Raw genomic sequence first — 14715 nt, 5'->3', positions numbered from 1 at the left:
CAGAGCAAATTTTACAAAAATGGTTGACCACCTCCCAGTGTCTCCAAGCCAGAGCTCTTACAGTACTTGATATTACAACTAGCTATGACAATCTCTTCTGTGGTGACAAGTGGAATATCAATGCCAGCTGTTTCCTCAAGGTATTTGTTGTTTCCTAGATGTGGCGAGACGCATCAAAAAAGAGACCAAATTTTTTGATGACAATTTTGTTGATTTTTGGAGTTGGAAAGCAAACAGGTTGCAATTTACAATTAAACATTTTTTTTTTTCTCTGCCTTAAGTTGATTACTACTACGTATTATGAGTTATATTTACTGTATGAATCATGAATTTATTGTTTAAACACAGTAAATTTACTTGTATTTTTAGGTGATACCAAGAGTTAAGTTGTGTTGCAAATCTTTTTTATAATTTTTTATTGCCCCAATTTTTTACTAAATCTGTGTAAATTAATTATATTATTGAACTACAAATTAGTTGTTTTAATAAATCTATTTCTAAGGATCTGCAAAGCAATATGTTGCAACATACAAGTTATAATTTTTTTTATAAAGTCAAGCTTTAAATTTATATTTTATATTAATTAATTTTATGTGAAACTCTATGGACAATTCCATCTTCAATTCTATGCAAAAAAAAATGAAATCAAAACATATTCCGTCAAGTATCTTTCATGATTTATTTAATATTTATATTGAACATTGTTCATGCAAACAACCACGTTTTTTCAAAACAGAAATTTGTCTCTGAATTTATTTTCAAAATTAGTGATCATTCTTTTTTTTTACAAAAAAAGATAATTTAAGAGAGCAAGTATGACTTTATATAGAACTCTCTGAACAATTCCATCTTCAACTCTGTGCAAAAAATGAAATCAGAACACATTTTGTCAAGCTTAAACTTTCATTCAATCATTTTCCTTCTACATAGTTTCATTTTTATTTCAATATAAGATAATTTTTATTAACTCCATATACATCTTCAACTCTATGAAAAAGATAAAATCAAAACACATTCTTTCAAGCTTAAACTTTCATTCAATCATTTTCCTACTACATGTTTTTTTTATATTTTAATAAAAGACTTTTTGTTTAGATATAACTCTATACTTAAACATATGTTGAACTAATGTTTTTTTTGCAATCCATTTACATACTAGATCTCAATGAAAAAGATATGATGAATAAAATGTATCACAACTTATTTTTATATAGTATCCTTAATGGTGTTTTGTATTTTACTAAAAATCATCATGTAGAATTCGTTGTAGGATAAAAACAATATGTCTCACATTAAAATGGGCTCAATGGAATTGACCAAGTAATCCACATCATTACTCAACTTATTTTCAATCAAAAAAATACAGGACCAGTCTATCGAAAGAAATTTCAGAGTAAGTTATACTCTTATTTGTAAATAATTGGACTGTTTGAACACATAAAAGTTTTTGTATTATAGTATATCTTTAGAATTCTTTATATATTTTTATTTAGCAGAGTAAACTTATAAATGTGGGAAAAAATTAAGATGCAAATAATTCTAAAATATATATTACATTTACTACAATGTGTTGCAATTTGCAATGAGTAAGTTTTCATTTATTTCCTCAGTTTTAAATTAAACCAATTTTATGTCAGAATTATGAATACGTTAAAATGTTGTAAATGTAATCTGCAATTTACTATTTATAATCTTTTTCTTCCTTCAATTTTAAATTAAATTTAAATTAAAATCAAACTGTCTTGGGTTTATACTCAAGATATTACTATTATTTTCTGAAGTGTTGAAAAAGGAATATTTAGCTCTGACAACTTTATCCTGGTTGATTTTGGAGATTGTAAACGGGATTCCTTGACAATATCAGAACTATTCAATTGATTGGAAAGATTGAAGACTGCCCAGATTGTTTCAAATCGAGGACTAACCTGGTGGAAAAGGCTTTTTTTCCCACTTCCAAATGTTACTACTGAATACGTTACCAAAACACAGAACAAATCTGTCTTTTGTTTTCATTAAAGTTTGGTAAACTTGTCCAATAAAACACAAACAAGTCTTTCTTCAACTGAATACTCACTTGTATCTGCCGTTTTAACTTAACAATGCAAAAATCAAAATTCTCATTCAACATATTAAAATAACATCAACTTCTACCAAACCTGGCATCACTTTGTTGACTAAATGAAAGCAGCTTATTAACCTGATGACATACTGTTAATATATCATGGAAAGGGACTTATGCCCATTCTGTAGTTAAATCACTCTCAAAACAGGGAAAGACTAGATTCACATTGTCTCCCATCTTGAAGAGTTAATCAAAACACTGCCAAACATTTCAGGGTTTATGAGTTCCAAAGGTCACCCAATGAGAAATTTTAACAACACATCAGATTGTAATATGCCCAAGCTGTAACGTCAGACTGAACTATGCCCAATTTATAAAGTAATGTTCATATTTTGTTTAACTTGACGCTTATATTAGCTCTATTACTTGCTCACCTTATTTTTCATAAGCTCTCATATACACATAATGATTTAATTTGTGTTATTTATAAAAAAAGAACAAATTAAACTTTATTTAATTAAAAATCATTATGCTATATAGTTATAACACAAAAAAGTTCCCCTAGTAGGTTTATTTTCACATAAATCAGCACAATCTTATGTACCAGAAAGAACCTTATGCCTCCATTATCATTTTAAATCAATTGCCACAAACTATTTAAAAAATTTTCTTATCAGTTTATTTAAAGTAAAACTATACGATTTTCTTTTAGAGAATCAATATTACATCAGGTTTTTAAATAACAGTAATTGAAATGAAATCTAAATTTTTTTATATATTTAGATATTTATTTAATATCTAAAAGTAAATAGCTGCTAAAATGATTTTTATTAATACTTTTTAATTTTTTTTCTTTTTTTAATTATTTTGCTTACTTAGCAGTAAGATAATTGTTCTAATATTATTTCATACACAGCGAGTACATAAAGTCATGCACCCTAGAATAAAAACTTGTAGTTATAGGGTTCCTGGGAAGGCAGATATTTTTTGAAACTGTATCAGACAAAATCAAAACACATACCTCACTCAACTCATCATTCCTCCATCTATGTCAGTAATTTCGCAGCAGTACAAACATACCATTTTCACAAGCCCAGCATAAATTTCTGATAGAATAATAACAAATAAATTAACTATTTTTTTGTTCAGTGTCAAAATTTATGAAATAGGAAATGCAGCTGACTCTAAACACATAATGATCATCCATCTCTATTACATGACAATAGTTTACATTTTATTAGTCAGTCACTTTCATGTTCTCCAGGAAAATCACTCAGAAAACTTTCTCAAGACTGGATTTTTGGTTGAGGTTGTTCGCAAGGCTACAAAAAACTCAAGTTATGCCAACATCAAATTCAAACAGTGCAAGAACTCTGAGAAGCTGATCTTAACAGACGATGAACTGGTGAGGATATTTTTATTCAGATGCAGCATGGCTTCATCTTTCTGGATGCGTTAGCCAAAACAATAGAGTATGGAGTTCTGAGAATCCTCAAATTTAATATGAAAGGGATTCTCAAAAAGTTGGTATTTAGTATACTTTTGTGACAAAGGCTGGTTGCACCCACTTTTTTTTTTAGAAACATTAACTGCAGATAGTAAGAAATTATTACAAATTCTGTAGCCTTGTTTAAGACTGACAAGCAAAACTAATGGTTACAGCCTATGAGAATTACATATGCCACACTGACAATTCCTCTGTGGAACCCAGAGTTTTTAATGACCTTGTAGTTTCCCCACAGCCCATAGAACTCTCACCAACAGACTTTTCCTTAATGGATCAAAAAAGGTATTGTTTTCAAAAACAATTTATAGACTTTGGATGAATTGAAAGAAAATATCGATGACAGCCCACATAATGCTGAAGGTGGACATTTATTTTGACATGGGAAAAAGGTAAAAATTGCTGTTTCTTGTAATCATACTTTATCATTACATAAATATAGTTTATTTTATAAGTGAGTTGCACAACTTTATCAACAATGAATTTATTATTTTTATGTTTAATGAAACATTTTTTGCAATATCTATTATAATTATTGTGCACTTTGTAATACGGCTCTGATCAAGTTTTTCCCATTGTTTCCCCTATTTGCCCAGGCAAGTAGTAGAATGGTTCCTTTTTCTTATAGATGGAATAGTACACCAACCTACTCCTGATGGGTTCTGAATAACATCCAATTATCAACCAATCTGAATAAAATATTATTTAACAGTAAACTGTAACAAAATAAAAACCTGCAGTATAAATAAATTCATTAATCTTTTCTCTAGAAATTCTTTCTTACTCTAATTCTAACAAATTATATTTAATCAAAAGAATTTTTTTCACAAATTATTTTTATTCTTAATATGCTAAAAATTAGTATGCTCCAATTAGTAAGACTGCAGCCTAAGTTTCTTTAATTTGTAACTATCTGCTGCCATAACTTTTAATTAAAAATTTCAGTTCTATAACAATTTTACATAACTGGTATCCTTTTAAACACAATAATAACCAATAAAATCCACTATAATTACAATTTTATACATCTACTCAGTGAAATTAACAATATTTGATATATATTAAACAGAAGTTCTGTTAACAGTAGATCAACTGAAATTTAGATTGATTACCATTCTACAAGACATAATTTAAAACAATGATTTTATGTGTTTGTAAAATACAACTCAACTGAAATGTAATTATTTTATACAATGCACTATAATGGACTTTGTTTTAATAAATCACTTTAACATAACAATTATGCATTATTTACCTAAGTACTAAAATAAAATAAAATTAATAGTTAATAATATTTCAAGTAAATTACACGATATATTTTTGATTAAAAAAATTAACCACTTATTTCTTCTACATACTAATCACTTGATTATATTTGCATTCAGTTACTGAATTTAAACACAAGAATATCATGAAGGTGACTTTTGATATTATGAGAATTTTATAAAAATATTTTACAACTCATAAAATAAAAATCACACTATACGGAACTTGATTGTATTTTTCAATAATCAATTAAATTTGTTTATGATGGGACATACAAAGAGTACATGGAAAAAGAGACTATGCAAATCATTCAGTAGCAGTAAAATGGGGGGGAAGTAAGACTTGCTTCCAAAACTTCATACAGCTCTATGTATATTACTATGAATTAGTTTAACTGAAAACTTAAGGATTAATGAACACTTAAGTAAATTAAATAATTAAACAAATTACTTAAAAAAAAAAAACTACATCATTTTATCATAATTAAAGACAAACCTTCTTGTATACAAGATGATTTGGTGTGTCCTCGGAGTTTGGGGTATGGGGCTGCGGTTGTGAATGGCTGCCATTGTTGGTCTCTTGCTTGCGCCTGGCAGCCTTTTCTGAGCTCATCGTGACCATGCTCCTCAAAGTGTCACATAACCCCGACCTTCTTCACCAATAACTCCATCCTAAAATTTAAAAGAATAACAATTGACATTAAAACCAAGACAAGAAGGTATAACACATTATTAAAAATAAATTAGAACTAATAATATTCATAAGTTTAAAGTACAAATTTTATGGTAATCAATCCTATTGACTTGTTGAGAAACAAGTTCAAACAATAAGAAAAGTTGTTTTTAACAGATGTAAAAACTGTAAATAATAGAAGATATATTTTAAACTTTAGAATTATTCTTCATTTTCAAATAATAATACTATTATTATTGCTTAGCTAGACTAAAACAAAATCGGAAAACCAAAACTAGATAAGTTTATTCAAAAGGTAATAGTAACATGAAAGTATTCTTAAATTAAATAACCACAAAATGATGTAATTTACTTTTTAATTTAATTAACAATTACTAGCACTTATTACAATGGGTTAAAAATGTTAACTAACCAAAGAAAAAGCTCATTTCATCTTTGACCAAAAATATGTAGCTAACACCAATAGTAAAACAGAAATAAAAAAAAATTGACTCACCATTTCTTAAATCCAAAATACCATAAGTAGACAAAATTAAAATATAATTCACAATTTAAACTATCAACTATAAAGAATAAATAAATTTAATAAAAATTTTATTAGATTTATGAATGTAATGTTTATAAATTTCACATTCTCAAACATCCCATAATAATGTATCTAATGAATTTTTGGATAAAAAATAATGTATTAATAGCAATAAGTACAATAACCAAAGAAGCAAATGTACAGAACTTATTTATTCATCAGATTCATAATCCTAACTCACCACCTACTCTCAAACATTAGCTAGTAAATATATTAAAACTTAAAAACAAATAATTATCACGGACAAAACAATAATAATCATTTTTCGACTACTGTGAATAAGAATCACCAAATGAAATGATGGATAATAACAATAATTAAAACGTTCGATAAAACCTCACTAACCGTTTAGATTCACCCTCTTCGGACAGTTTGTATCAATAAAAAATAAATAAACTTAATCCCGATAATAACGTAAAAAAATATATTTACCAGATGGATGAAATGCTGTAGAGATGCATCTAACACGAGTTTCTAGCATAAAACCGTGCAAAATTCTACATGAAATAAGCAATAACTGAAATTCCCCTACACCCAACAGCAGACGATCATCTGTCATTTTTCTCTGCTTGCCTTACTGATTGCAATGAAACTCCCCGTAGTCCGAAACTGCTTAGAAGTTAGTTATCAAAATGCAACCCTAAATGCAAAGCAACTCATCTATAATACTCCTTAATGTTCAGAAATAAATTATAAATAACATCGATAAATCATTTTTTTCTAAAAATCTGATTTAGAAAGGATTGTAAGAATTAGATAATTTAGATTTATTCGTAAAACATATTCTACTGAAATAAATGCTTTCGTTAATGCTATTTCAATGCAATATGTGTAGTTTGTATAAATAACTAAATTTCAATATTTCAGATATTTTAATAAGCCCTAAAACATTTTCTATTAAAAACGCTTGAAGAATGACATTCCTATGAATGCTTCACATTTAAATATAACATAAACACAGTTAACAAATTTTGACAAAATTGTTAGGTTTTTATGCACAAGTACATTAATTTGAAGTAATTAAATTATAAAACCTTTCAATTTTCATAACAGACGACCAAAGATATTATTTTTTGGAAAATCAATTTACACAAATAAGTTGCTCTTTGTAATCCTCATTGATCGAATTTTTTGAATTCGTTCCCGCTTCAGGCCGATTACAGAATTAAAGACAATTTTAAAAATAAGATAAATTTCAGTTCAAGAAATTTTTTACGAATTATTATGTAAATATTGTTGACTACGAGCTAAGAAATTTTGTAATAGGGCTAAGATCGTTAACTAAATTATAACTACGGGCCAAATTTTCTTTACTGTAAAAAGTTAAAGTAAAATAATACAGTTATTATTGATTACTTTATCTGTATAATATTTTTGCCATTTACTGTTTATCAACAGTTATTGCCTAATCACTTGTTGAAATTAGATACGCAACTATATAGATTTGTTTAAGATCTGACAATTGAGAAGGTCCTTTAGTGTCCTTAATTTTAACACAGGAATATGACTCATGTACCTTTTAATACTTTGATTAGCAAAGCAATTTAGCAGAAAAAATTACTATCACAAAATTTCAAATATACATTTCTGCATAGATTCTGCACAAACTACAACTAACTTATTATTAGTTCATATTGGCTATCAGAGTTAATTAATCATTTGGTCAGTTTTTGATACAAATTTGAAGATCTTACACATATAAAGTGAAAATGAATTAAAAAATACTTTAATTCATCATTTTATTACATCCGTCCTCAAGCACCATGTCTGTCTCCATTGTTCCTATTCCAAGCTTAACTTTCAAGGACCTGATAGCTTCCATTTACTTTAAGATCATCATAAACCATTATTCTTTATTTGGCCTTTCTTTTTTACACCTTCTAGCACAATTTTAATCCTTCCTTCCCCTCTCAGGGAAGGAGCTGTACCAGCTGAACAGCTTTCCTATACTGAATAGTTCTGATTAAGCTTCTCATTAATGAGAAAGTAATCATTCTCATTACATCTTTATTGTTCACTTTGACTGTCCATTTAATTTTCTCCATAGCCACATTTCAAAATCCTCCAACTTTTCTTTATCTTTTATTCATCTCAATATCATCATAAAATAATCTGCACTGAAGCAGGTCCTTTACAACATTTCTCTCTCTAGCCATTCTTTTCTTTTCTATTTCCATCTGAACATTTTAGTTCTTGATAGCTCCCATATCCTTTTAATTTTTAGTAAATATTTTTTGCTCTACTTTCTTTGCATTCTAGTACTGCTCAATCCTTCTCCTCTTATTGATTGTTATATTCTCATCAGTGTTCTCAACCTAGTGGTTGCGGTGATATGAAAAAAGGGGTTGTGAAATTAGCCTACAACTTTACATGTAAGCAATAATGAAATCATTTTATGAGAAAAAAAACCATTTATTATAAACATTTTACTTACATTTTTAAGTACATATGTAAAGAAAATAAATTAATGAGATGGAAGCATTTATTTTTAATTTAAAAATGTTAACATATGTGGAACAGCGTTATGAAAAATATGATGTGGACAACACATAACTTCCTTATACGCCTATTAAATTACATTTACATATTTTTTTAAAATGAAAAATTTTATTTCATAAAAACTTCTGATGGTTTTTCATTTTTTTGCTGTTGTTATTATTTAATTATTATTCGTCATAAACGTTTTTTTTTTTTTACAATCAAAGGTTAATAATTATTAATAAATCAATACGTTTAAAAAAAAAGAAGTTAAAAAAGGAGATGAATTCAGATTTGAACTGACGTGCCTTCCCCTTGTAAGATACAAATATTTCATTAATAAAATTTTATTTGGCTATCACTCTGGAACCAATGAATATAAGTACCACATCATATATCGTTGAAAAGCTCTCGATGAGGGCTTATTACTGCAGTTAAGAAAAAGTCTAAAATTCTTTTTGGAGACTTTTGGTTCAATCAATTGCAATCAAAAGGGGAGGTGCACAACTAGATGTTACAACAAAATTTCAACATCCTATGGCTAATCGTTTTTGAGTTATGCAAGATTCATACATATGTATATACAGATGTCAAGCCGAAACTAGTTGAATTCAGTAATGGTCAAAATGGATATTTCCGTTGAAATCTGGAAACCAAAATTTTTCACGATCCTTTACTTCTTTTAAGGAAGTAAAAAACAAAAGCAAATTTTTTCAAGTGATAAAAGACAAATCCTACATTTAGTTTTTAGCACAACCATAGATGAAAAACTCTTTTCAAAGAGGTAAGACGTGGCAAAAGGGATTAATATTTTCAATGCTTCTGTGACTAAATTTCAAATCATGCATCGCATGTAAGGAAACAAAATATATTATAATTACCACTTTTGCTCAAAAATGAAAAAAAATCAAATACTTTCCATTTCCCTTTTTTGAACAATTTTAATGATTAAGTTGCAAGTTGCACAAAAATATTAATTTTAATGACAACCTGAACCAAATTTACTTCAATTAAATTATTTAAAACTATAAATTTTTTAAATAAAAAACTGAGCAAAATTTTATAAATTCAACATTTTTAATAACATGATTTTTTTATCACTTGGAATCATCTGTAGAGACTGTGCCACTGTACTCAACCTGGCATCAGCTCTTACTGCTAATGGTTTTTTTTTTTTGAGTCAGGGAGACATAAGTAGAAAGTGATCGAAAAGTGTCTATCTGCTCACTTACTGTATGCTTATTACGTAATTATGTATGTATAGAATAAATGATATTTAATTATCAACATTGATGTATTTGTAATGTGTGACTATGAGAATGTTGGGAAATGAATAGTCATTATGTTGCTAGAGAACTTTTAAGTGTTCATTAAGCTTGTGCAATCAGGGCAGTTCAGTCTATACATTCCAGAGGGACTGTATTTGCTTGGTGATTTGGTTTGTATATGTGTAATGATCTTTTTTTGTCCTGAAAACTAAATTTTACCCAATTTTTTAATCTGTCAGCTATGTTCTCTGAATCCTCTGGTGCCTAAACATAATGTAAGGCCCCATGTGGTAGGAAGTTATATAATACTGTGGATTTATATAGAATACTACTACTGCTGATTCACCAAGAAACATAAGTTTGTCTCATTTTTTCGATGGGATAAGTAAATATCCTGATTTGTCTAGGAAATTTATTAGTTTGTTTTAGATATTAGTTACTTAGGTATATAAGATTTTGTGATAAGAATAATTTTCAAAAATGATGGCTAATAATTAAAAGTTTAAAATATATTTATTTATCAATGTAACACAAAAAATGAAAATACAAAAAAAAAGAAAGAAAACAGAAACTTATGTTCATTTTCGGTTTTAATTACCAATAAAGCAATTAATAACCCTGTAGTTCATAACTGCTACGTATTTAAAATACAGAACACAGAAATTATAATCAATATAATTCTGCAATGTATATAATTAACTGTAATGACAGAGTTTATGTGAAGTACAAATAAATAATATTATACATGATTTAATTATAAATTAGAAACAAAAACAGCTCAGCTGCATTTTATTATAATTTGTACTTTATTAATTAATTAATAATTATTAACATATTATATTATGCTTAAAAATGCATTGCACTTAGATAATAACATAATAAATTTTAAATAAAGAAAGAAATATTGATAACTTAGTTTTATTAAAATGTATCTAATACTATATTTTTATTTGTTTTTACATTATAAGCATTCATTTATCAATAAATTATTTGGTAATAATAATACATTGTTTGACAGTTACATAAATTTTCTTAATAATAATAATTTATTTTCTAATGTTTAATATATATTTTACATTCAATCAATATTTATTATAAGTAGAAATAAAATAAGGAAAAATTATTTTGAATTTTTCAAAATATTCTTATATTAATTATAGTAATAGTTTAAAAGCATAAACTATGAGTAAGAATGATTTTTTTTTTAACAATATAGAAATTGAAATAATTTTGATAAACATTAAGTATTCTTATGTAATACTTTTCTTGGACTGGTATTAACTATAGCCAAATATTTCTCAAGGTAGAGAAAGTTAGTTAACTATAATGACAAATTGACTTCCCTTCTATTTCAAAATAAGTTGCCAAGTAGTTGATAAGAAAAAGGAATGCTGCTGCAGTGATAGTAACTTACACAAATAATTTTATTATTTCTTACTGTGCTTCAGTACGAAGTGAACTCCTAAGCAATTTAGAGTATTTACTTGTCAGTTATTTATTGAAAGGTAAGATGTAGTTAGTATCTGATGTAAAGCGAATGCATAATAATAATGAATACGTCTAACAATTACTTTTTTAACATGAACCTTTGGGATTAATATTTAAAATATACAATTTTTCTATGATAGCATTTATTTTTCATTTGTACGAAAGAGAACTGTCCTGATTATCAAATACAACAAACAACCAATCAAATTTTAATTATAAAATAAGGCTTCTTTAAAATTACATTAACACTATAAATCTGAAACATATTTATACATTACAAAAAACATCTATTGGTCAGAAAAGCTATGACGAATGGATATCATTCAAAATTTTCCTAATGTAAAGATAATTTTATTGAATTTTAAGTTAATATTTTTAATATTAATTTTATATTTTCAAACGATTAAATAATCTAGGTACAGAAATGACAAATTTGATAATTCACAAACATTTCTAAGAGAAATTATCAGCAGATAGATTTTATTTTTTTGCAACAGACTGATTGAATGAAAACTCAAAACCGGGGAAACATATCAGTTATTACATTTTTAGATATAATAACTAACAGTTAGATATATCTAACTGTTATTACAGTTAGATATAATATTACAACAAAGTCAACTATGAATTAAATTTCTGTAATGGAAAATCAGGTAATATTTTTAATACAGTATACTGGGACACTTATTTTCTGGGTGTCCAACTATCCAGACTACTTAAGCATGATCCTATGAGACTAGAATGTATTAAAAAAAAACAAAATTAAAAATCTAATAAAACATTATAATTTTATAATGTTAGTAATTTAATTACAGTTAGTAATTTGTATTACTAACTGTTTCAGAGAATAAATTAAAAAAAGTAATAATACAAACAGCTGTAATTATTTTAGGTAATCCTAATAAAAGGATAAAGTAGCTTAAAAGTATCTTAAACTACTGAAACCTTGTGACTGCCCAACATGAGCTAAGATTATCTCAAGAAAAATAAACATCATAAACCTTAAAACAGATACCCCCTTCTATGAACAGGAATGAAAGTAGTTATGAAATTTTCTTTATCAATACTAAGGAAAAAATTTCATTCTTGAATAATGACAGAGAATAACAACTGCTAGCTTTTCAGGTTTTAAATTTATTAAAAATATTTTTATCAAACTTTTACATCATAAAAAAATTAAATAGTAGTCTTTTTCCTTAAATTTTGATCATGGAGTGGATATTTGTTTGAACAGTTAAAGGTTCAAACTCTTTCTACTTTTTTTGAGATAACTTTTTATCTTCATGATAAGCAATCTTATCATGACCATGAAATTGAATTTTTCAGTGATTTATATGTTTTTAAGTTTAATTTCATGGTTTTGATTAGGATTGCTTAAATTACAACAATTTTTTACATTCACTCTATAAATGCCTGTCAACAATAATCACTTTGTAATGCATCATAAGTACCATTTATTTATTATAGTATTCATATTTTTTATTAAGTGCTACTTTCTCTTTACATACAGAAGACAATTTTTTAACGATTGAAATAACCATCTAAGCAACACTTTTTATAAATGGTTTCTGAGAATTTCCTTGTTTGTCAATTTATATTCTGATATTTTTTTGTGATATCTACTGTATAGATAATAATAAACAAATTTAATTTCTTTAGAAACAAAAGGCTGACCCGATTACAGCTTTATAATGATAGATGAATTTTGTAGCATAAAAAAATGCTGAGCCAGACTGGGTTTTGAGCCCAAAATCTTCCACATGAAAGGCAGAGACTCGACTAGAAGTCAGAAAATGAATTCAATATTGTAAAACAATTATATATAAGAACATTGTGCAGTAGAATCAATATAGAACTGTTACAAATAATAATTTATAAATAAATCTGAATATTTTAATAACCAAAAAATTTCTCTAAGGAAACAAACATTGTTTTTATAAGAACTATATTCACATTGATCCATCTGTTATAGTGTTACAGGAAAACAGAAAAAAAAACAAACAATTAAAAGTGATCAATACATCAGGATTAATGAGTGCCTGCTTTCTGTTCTGATATAAGATGAGCGAGAAGTGACTACTGTCATGAACAAGAATAGTTTTTAAATAATTTTTTATATAATAATTTTATGATTGTAAGTAATGATTGACAATAAATATCAGTAGCGATCATAAAAAAATAATATTCTGATACATCTTCTTTAGGTTGTAACCATTTACTTTATGTTGTTAACAGCTTTGTTAACAACAAATTTATCCATGGCATGACTATTATTATAAATAGCAGATAAGACAGGGATTACTTGAACAGAAATTTCCATAACACGGGCAGACGAGATCTTATCAATACCTGGTCATTTACCTGGTTTTAGAGACTATATATATAAATATACCAAGCTCTAACTAATAGGATTTAAAAAAATGGATTTAAGTGAAATGGGAGAATTATGGTGATCATGCTAATTCAGCATCATTCTAACTTTCACACACCAGTACTACTGATAACTTCATTAGATACTCCAACAAAGTGTTCATAAAAAAAAATATCAACAATTTCACCTGCATCAGAAACACTACCATTAATACATATTTTTTGATAGTTTATTTAAAATAGTAGACATACCAGTATATTGGTTTATAATTTCACTGCTAAATTGAATTTTTTATAATTTCTATTTATACATATACACAAATATTTATTACTACAAATTTTTTAAATTACTGACTGAATGTAAAATATATTTTTATTTACACTTCATCCAATATTAGGAATAGTTCAGTTCATTACATTAACTATCCTGCAACTTCTCAAGCACCAAATAAAAAATAAATTATTAACAAAAATTATAAATTGACTAAAATAAAATTTATTTTATATAAAATACCATCTAAAAAATTAATTATGATTTGTCAAAATTACTACAGAAGACTAGTTATATTTTAATAGAAAATATACTGCTCATAGATTTAATTTGTAAATATTTATAAGGTTAGTTAATAAGAATATTTGTCTTTTAAAACAGTCTTTATAAATACATATAATTATTATTATTCATTTTTATTAAAATAAAAAGTTTAAATATATAACAAGGACAAAATACATTTTTAACAGTACAAAAACAGTAAGTAATCAAGTCAGATAAAAAAAGATTAGCTAAAATTTATCTGTGTATATAAAAGAATTAAAAAAATATATAAATTAAATTCTTCTGTAATACAGAAAAAGTTGCAACTGTATGAATGAAAAGTGAGAATAAAAAAAAAAAAAACTGAAAAAATTTGTTAACGAATAAATAAAATTTAGCATGGTCTTTACATATTGTAAAAAACTGATAGATAGTTTGAAACAGACGATTCAAAGTTGATGTTAC

The 14715-nt window shown here is 26.4% G+C and overlaps 1 protein-coding gene across 3 annotated transcripts in view; it reads right to left on the bottom strand.

Annotated features, from left to right (window-relative positions):
* Positions 1-6701, bottom strand: part of RSG7 (Regulator of G-protein signaling 7) — a 72290-nt gene extending 65589 nt beyond the window's left edge. For all 3 annotated transcript variants that reach the window (XM_075371378.1, XM_075371379.1, XM_075371380.1), the window contains exons 1-2: positions 6544-6701; positions 5328-5503 (exon numbers count right to left, since the gene is read on the bottom strand). In XM_075371378.1, the coding sequence (XP_075227493.1) occupies positions 5328-5453 (126 nt within the window). In that variant the 5' untranslated portion in view covers positions 5454-5503; positions 6544-6701. The remainder of the gene's footprint in view (positions 1-5327; positions 5504-6543) is intronic.
* Positions 6702-14715: the final 8014 nt, after the last annotated feature.

This window comes from Lycorma delicatula, chromosome 7 (assembly GCF_047948215.1).
Source record: "Lycorma delicatula isolate Av1 chromosome 7, ASM4794821v1, whole genome shotgun sequence".
NCBI classification, from domain to species: Eukaryota; Metazoa; Arthropoda; class Insecta; order Hemiptera; family Fulgoridae; genus Lycorma; species Lycorma delicatula.
The sequence above is the reverse complement of the archived record's forward strand: the minus strand, read 5'-3'. Positions and strand labels throughout refer to the sequence as shown.